Source organism: Haemorhous mexicanus, chromosome 3 (genome assembly GCF_027477595.1).
Source record: "Haemorhous mexicanus isolate bHaeMex1 chromosome 3, bHaeMex1.pri, whole genome shotgun sequence".
Lineage (NCBI taxonomy): Eukaryota > Metazoa > Chordata > Aves > Passeriformes > Fringillidae > Haemorhous > Haemorhous mexicanus.
In genome coordinates this window covers 61,821,719-61,829,563 of record NC_082343.1, presented here as the reverse complement: position 1 = coordinate 61,829,563, position 7,845 = coordinate 61,821,719, and the positions used below count along the sequence as shown (strand labels likewise).

The 7,845-nt window shown below is 41.7% G+C and overlaps 1 protein-coding gene across 1 annotated transcript; it reads right to left on the bottom strand.

Moving 5' to 3' along the window:
• Nucleotides 1–1,279: 1,279 nt before the first annotated feature.
• LOC132325133 (pantetheinase-like) lies at nt 1,280–7,408 on the bottom strand. The gene is made up of 7 exons (XM_059842074.1): nt 7,155–7,408; nt 6,920–7,050; nt 5,686–5,878; nt 4,793–5,084; nt 3,509–3,882; nt 3,185–3,355; nt 1,280–1,929 (listed from the first exon to the last, which is right to left on the bottom strand). Exons 1-7 carry the CDS (start codon nt 7,365–7,367, stop codon nt 1,810–1,812), a joined length of 1,494 nt encoding a protein of 497 aa, XP_059698057.1. The 5' UTR covers nt 7,368–7,408; the 3' UTR covers nt 1,280–1,809.
• Between the last annotated feature and the right edge of the window lie 437 nt (nt 7,409–7,845).

Here is a 7,845-nt window from a genome sequence, read left to right as displayed (position 1 = left end):
GTAGATCTGGTTGGATTTTGCAACCCCTTCAGGGAATCCTCTCCTAAAAGCAGGGTTCGTGGTTCTTGTGTATTGAAATGATGGCGGTATTCTGAGGCTGCTGCAACAGTCCATGCAACTTCATCCTTGTCCAAATTCTTGCTTTGTCATCAGAAATCAGAAAGAGTTTAATAAACTCCTCAGCAGTTCATTGTATGGTACCCTTGGAACCCTCTCAGGGAGAGAAAAGTTATGCAGTACATCTGAAAAACTGCAGGTGAGCCATTCTTCAAATTTGCTTTTAGTGTAATTTTAAAGGAATCCTGGAATTCAGCACTGCTAATGGATGAGATACGAGAGTCCTTTCCTGATATCCTGTATTTAACTAGCAATATTTATTGTATCCTACCTGTGTCAAGATCTGACAACCCAAGACAGTCAGCTCTGCACGTACCTGGGAGGTACCCAGAAATGGGTACTTCAGAAATGCCAGCAAGCAATATGCAGGAGATTTTTGTGTTCATTTGTGAGGGGCTGAACAAGGAACCAGCAAGCACAACTTAGAATCCCTGTCCATTTTGAGTAACTGCTCCCAAGTAGTAAATTTATCCCACTGAGTCAAGTGTTAAGTGTTTTATTTCCAGGATTAAAATACTACTAGAAAGAGCCCCTAAAGTTGCACACTGAGAAGCTGCAGCACGGGGCAAAACAGAAATCATGTGATTTCAACAACTTCTGAATAACATACATAGGTGTGAGTGGGGTGGGAAGTCACAGAGTGTTTCTTACATGCCACATTTAGCACAGCTCAGTGCTAACCTTCGTGCAGGCTCTAAGAATGGCAGTAGATGTAAAATGCTATGGGATAAGTGTGGAGGCAGAGACAACTCCAAGCATACTGGATGCAAACAAAGCTCATTTGCTCCATAACATGATAGGCAGAAATGAGGCCCAGGGCTGCCAAGTCTGATATCTCATTGCTAGAAATCCAAAATAAGGCCCATTTCTCATGCTACAGGGTGAAATATGTTTCAGGTGCTAAAAGATTGCCTGTTTCATATATCTTAACAGTTTTGAAGAAATTATCCATATACCCAGGAGAAGGTGTTGGAGTACTGTATTGTACATGGTAAGTTGGATGTGAAGTGCCCTGGACCCAACACCCATCTCCCACGTACAAAGAGGTGCAAGATCAGAGGCACTGCAGAATTGGATGTGCTTTATCTTGTCTTAGTCACACCCAACAGCTGGATGGGTTGTGGAGGACCACTTTCTCTCTTTAAGATTGCACCCAAGAAAATTTCAAATCTGGTATTCTCTTTATTGTACAGTACCTTGGTCAGAATGAGGCCAGGGCTCATTGAGTGTTAAGAAGGCTCTGCTGATTGGGCTTTAAGGCTGAAAAATGCAGAAACTTAATGATCATACGGTCTGAAAAACAGGAAGGGGCAAAAGGGACAGAGACGCTTTCCTGGAGAGAATTTATTCTCCAATAAAATGACAAACGACATTTCATAGATTTTGGTATCAGTCTTCTTTCTACTGTAATTCTAGCAATCTATATGATATTTTGGGGGAAAAAGAATTCTGATTAAAAGGTTCATGTGACAGATCATGCATACTAAAAAATAATTGCACTGGCTCAAGCCCTTTTAAAAAGGCATGCACAGCAGGGTGAACACATCACTTTCTCCCAAATAAACCCAACTGCCACAGGTGCTGAGCAGAAGTGCAATATTGCAGAAAAAGAATCATACAAGATAACTACTATGGCTCAGGAGGAAACTCCCCTCCTGTCTCTGGTTAGTGTGTAACTCCTAAGGAGACACTTTACAGGGAAATTCGCAGAGGATGTGGCTGGTCCTTCTCATAAAGCCTTCCAAAAAGTGTCGCTGTTACGAGCGGTTTCGACGTGCCATGCTTGCTTTTCAAACGCCCGTCACGTAGCACCTGGTGGAAAAGGGAAAGAATGGCACTAAAAGTCGCCTAACAGAGTAGCAATACTGCACAGTACAGCAAGAATAGACCTTAGATGCTGAATATTTTGATGCCACATTTTAAAAACAATCATGATAGTGAAAGAAAACAAAATTCTCTCTGAGTCTGCCGCAGCCTCCCCATTATAGCCTTCCCACACTTCCTTGGACCCAGATATCCTTAAACCTTCCTCCGTCTTTGGAAATAAAGACCATTTTCTCTCCCTCATAAGAAGGTGAGAGTGAGAATAACTAATTTGTTAGATTCTCTTTAGTTACTCATACAAGGCAACAAAGGTTATATGCACATCTAGGATATACTTGAAACATTTTTTTTTATTTGTAGACCCCAAAACAATTTTCAGATGGAAATAGAGAATTTCAGGCTACCGGCTATATGTAGCTTTTCTTAGTTCCTTTTTACATATCAATTTGAAATCACTGGTCACCAACTGTGAACACCTGTAATAACATTTTTTGCCCCTGTGACAAGAGGTAAGCATGTATTTGTTAAGACAATACAGCTTATTGTTTTAAAATTAGACCACTATCATATTTTAGCATACCAATAAATTCTTTGATGTGCCTATTTTTACAGAAGTCTCATTCAAAAAAACGTATGAAGGGTGAACAATGCTTTTCAATTTCGTACTTCATAAAAAATCACCATTGTTTCCCTTAAAGTTTTTCAGGTCTTTCTCACTGTCTTAATTGTCTCTTGTAAGCTGTTAAATACTTCTCCCAAATCAATTAGGATTTCATCTAGCTTATTACATAAAACTAATCTAAGGTTTATGAATGAAAACTTCTGTTGGCAAAAATTAAATATGAACTGCCAAATAAAAAAATAGACCCCACAAACCCCTAAAAAATCACTTTTAAAATTCTTAACTGTGGAGAATCTCTGCTCTTACACATGATCCTTCTAAGTAATTTTTCTTGTTTGGACAATTTCTCAGAGTATATTATTTTTTTTTCTCCTAAAATGACCATTATGAGAAACCTGTAGAAATTAGCTCATTGAAAGCTGTGGTTTCTTCATTTATGATCTGAAGTGGGAAGGCAGATTTGCTGAATTGATTCAATCCCCTTGTTTAAATCGATCTCCTTGGGTTCCCATCAGCAGAACTAAAGAAAGTAGTTCTTGGATGGGACTTTGCTGCCAGATCAATTTTCAGCCCCACAGCGTGAGAAACCTTGCAACAAACAGCTCCAGGGTGTCCCGTTACCTCAAACTCCCCAGGGGCCAGCTGCACCCCGCTGTACAGCACTTCTGGGAAGACGTAGCTGGTGCCGAACGTGCCACTGAGGGAGAACATCTCAAACTTGGTCTGTGCCGTCTCCACGGGCTGCCCACATGTGCTCAGGCTTGTGCTGGGGCACTTGAGCAGAGTGCAGATCTGTGGGGAGGAGACAGAAAGGCAAAACACCACTAAGATTTCAGCAACCACAAGCTCGATTTGGTAGCAAGAAAAGTCCCCAGGATGTAGTAATGGACAAATGTTTTTAGGTGGTTGGCATGTGGCCACACTCACCTCTAAACATGCAATTACCTGCCAATGGTATTTTATGAGAGAACCGTGAAGCCCATCAAATGCACCCAGGACATAAATTTCATCTCTTGTCTTGTTTGACATCTGGTAGACCAGATGACAGCAAAGGTCTCCTTGGCAAACAGTGTAATTTCCATCCTTGTGCCTGAGTTCTCTGAAAGTGAATATATCCTTCCGGACAGTTCCTGAGAAAGTGTCGTTTTCTCCAGGAAATTTCTTGATGCTCATGGCATACAAACTCCAGTTGATGGCAGGGGGGTAGGTGGGGGAAAGACGGGGATGTGCACTCAACTCTGCGAGCAGGAGATGTCCCTCCTCGGTGTCACTGTCGTAGTGGTAGGCAGCAGGTCCTTCTGGTGTGAACAGCCCACTGCCTGCCGGGGACACCAGCAGCCCTCCGTTAGCCAGCACCACGCAGCACGGCTTGGCAGGGGCGTCAGTCACCCCCCACACCACACTGGCATTGCTTTTCAGTGATACTGTTTTCATTCAATACATTATGGAGAGGTTTTGGAATAATTTTAAAGCAGCGGAAAGCTGAAATACCCATCCTAGTGTTAAATTTAGGTTCATTTAAAAATAAATCATAGCTCTCACAGTGGCATATTTGACAACAGAGAGGCAATGATGGGGGTAGTCATGTTTCACTGAAGGACACACAGGGCTGTGGCCTAAACTCAGTCTATTTAGGGCAGGCAAAAATGCTCCTTTGTAGTTTTCACTTTGATTCAGGGAAGAGTAACAGATGCAGCTACATCCTTTTCTCAGTTAACAGAAAAAAAAAGTAGTAAATATATTTTCAGAGCAAAGCAAAACATAATATCTGTAAGCCTTCAGCAGCCACAAGAAAAAAAGAGAATGTTTTATTCAGTATTCGGGTGGAATTCTCCTTTTGGTTTTACACTACTAGGTTCTGATTAAAACATTTTTTCTCCATTTAACTGTTGATTGAATTTTGAACAGAAAATGCTGCCTCTAGATGAGAGACTGAATATTTAAGTGAAACTTTGTGCTATTTTCTGAAATAAAATTTCACTTTTACGTTATCAAAACTTAATGTCTATTTTTCTATTTTTAAAATTGTCTAATGTCTTAATGTCTATTTTTTTCTATTTTTACCTTTTTCAGAACATTCAACATTCTTTTACCTGAAGTTGCTTGTTGCATTCACTACCAAATCACAAAGACCTTTAGTCCAATTAAAACACTGTTTTTCAGAGACTTCACTATGTCTAAAACATTTCTGCTTCTGAATCTGGGAATGATTTCCTGAATGCAACTCACCTGTCATTGCCTTGGTGGTGTTGTGAGTATTTGCTAAAAGTAAATTAACACGCATGCCCATAGCCCAGGCAGAGTGAAACTCAATTGCAGTCAGAAAGGGCAGGACATTCATCCAAGCTGTTGGGAAGAGCACGGTGTCCACCTGCATCTTGCTCACCAGGACCACGGCAGGCTCATAGAAAAGGATGTCAAAGCAAGTGAAAATACCAAATTTCCCAAAAGGAGTCTCAAAGGTGACAGCTTCTGGCTCTTTTGGATAATCAAACTGAGTTTCACTTCTAAAGAGATTGTACTGCAGGTGAAGAAAATGGCATATTAGAAACTGAAAATAAGGCAAGATTATGAACAAATTTTGCATCTGAGACAGGCTTTAATGCAGAAGTGGGAGTGGAGGTACCTCAGCTGCCTGGCACAGCTGGTTTGTATCCATCCAGCTGACCCTCCCCCCCCAAAATGGGGTGGCTGTGCCCCATCTACCTCCTGACAGCAATGCCCATCCAGTATTTGCTGCTTAACTCCAAGACCAAGGGCCAAGATGTCCCTTCGAAAGAACTGTCTAGGTTGGCTACAAATGTGTCAAAGAAAAGCTAATGTTTACTGAGTATGGAAAATTCTGTCACTGTTTTCTTACCATTTACTGTCATAAATGTAGTCCTCAAGTGTTTGGCAGCTGGCATGAACTCTGCAGCTGCAGTGCTCCTGGGAATAATTTGCCTGACTGGTCAAGCAATTACTTTGTTTTCCTTCTGCTCACAGGATCATCAAATCATCCTGGATTGGTTGGCACTTTATAATAATGTAAAATTATTGTATAAACCATCTGAAATTGGTGCCAGAGAGCTGAAAAATTCATCGATAATAAATTAGAGGTTGATGTTGAAGCATTTCCTTACCTTATGGTACCGAGCCACCAGTTTCCCCTGTGTGTCAAAGACAACATTTGTATTGTACTGGTACCGACCGTCCCTGGGGCAGCTGGGATCACTGGAGTTACACAGCTTCTTGTCCCCAATATTTGCAACCACATAGATGGAGTTATTTCTGGCCATGCAGCTGAGTCGTTCCTGCACTGGTCTTGGACCAAATCTGTTGCATTTTTAGTGAAGGAAAAAAAAAGTCTATTAGAATTTGAAGCGCCCATGTAAAAGTAATCCATTCAGAATTACTACTCCATTAACTTCACATCCCCAGATGCTGAAAAGCAATAGATCAAATCATAGGTTTTGTTCATTTTCTTCTCTGTTCACAGCATCATTTTAAATTGCCAGTCTCTTTTATCTTTAAAAAATGGCCTCCCTGTGTTCTTCTTTCCTGTATCCTTTACAATGTTAATTTCTGTGTGGATAGAATTCCCAGCGAACATGCATACAAAGATGTGAAGAGCTTCAGAAATCAAAGACAAGAATAAATCAGTACAGAGACATAAATCTTAAATAGCATAAAAAGCAAATTATCAAGCAGCTGTAAGCCTTGATTCAGAATAAAATGTTAGCCTTTTTTAATAATAGTTGTCTATATGCCTTTAATAAAAAGTGGACACGGCATTTGCAGAGCTGAGGACTCCCGAAATCTAGCTTCATAAGGCCTCAGAAGAGAACATAAAAGCTTAGCTTAGACATGAACTCAGTCTTTGTCCCCAGCTGACACACATTGGGACCACCTCTATGTGTAACACAGCACAAGTGGCTGGATTTCCAAAAGATATTTCTTTCAGATCTGGATTAATATTTTGTGCAATTTGGTTTAGAAATCACTCAGCCACCTGAACTGAGGACTGAATCAGCTTGTCTGATCTAAGCAGCTACATGATAATAAAATAGCTCCTACTCACAGAAGGTTTTCACCAGTGATCTGAATCAATAAAGTTGTGCATGTTTTTAAAATAATTATTTTGCCTAAAACATCCTCATTTCTGTCCTTTTCCAAGTAAAACTGTCTCAATGCTATTACCTGACATATTCCCATTATCATTTAATTAAGAACTCTTTTTGATATATCTCATTGCTACAGTACTTGTGAATTTTTATAGATTAAAGAATTAGCAGTTCTTAGTAATTTAATGTGAGCTGCTCAAGTCTCCAGGAGATAAAAGGCTGCAATCACCTAAACCACTGCAAAAGGAATCACCTTGAGGGGTCAGTGCAGGGAATCCAATTCACCACCGGATCAGGGATATCCTCCAGGTAGGGGTAGATGGATTCTCTTGTGAATTGCCAGCCATAGATGCCATCTTCAGGAGTCACAATGATTTGGGCACCCTGTCACAACAGGCTCCGTTTAAAGGGCACCCATCAACAGACAAGCAGGAGGGTCAGCAGGAGCAGGAAACACTGAGGCACAACCCTCACGGTAGCCCTCCTACCTGCTGGGCAGCTTCCTTGATGGCCCCTTCCAAGACATCCATGTTTTTGTTCATCAGGGCCAAAGCATCGCTGGGAGGAACGGGCTCCTGGGTGGCGTGTGGCAGGATGACGGCGTGCTCGTAGACGGCTGCCAGGAAGGTGTCGGAGGCAAGGGCCCGAAGGGCTGTGAGTGCAAACACCACAGTGGGCAGGAGAGCCTGGGAAGGGAGCATGGCTGCAGCCTCCCAGCTCCTGGGTCAGCGTGGGGAATATAAACTAGAGAGAAAGAGGAGGAGTAAAGACCAATAGGTTTGCTTTGGCAATAATCTTCTGTTGAGTAATCAGAGATTTCTGCCAAAAAGTCAAAGAAGCTTTTCTGTGAATTTGATTTTGCTTCCAATATGAAAGGTTGTAAATAAAAGTAGAACAAAAGGCTAAGAGAACTTTCAGAAGCCATGTTACTCTACAAGGGGTTCATTGGAAGGAGCACTTGCACATTTCATTTGCACATCCCTCTCCACGCTTTTGAACCCATCTTGGGGAAAGCCCAGACTCCCTTGGTAAGGATACACTACTCCATATCACCTTACTGCACATGGCTGCCATCAGTGAAAACTTCAGCCATGGCTGAAGACAGACCACCTGTGTGGGGTGCAGCCCTCCAGAGGGCAGACAATTCAGCGATGTTTATGAGACATGATCCCGCCATAC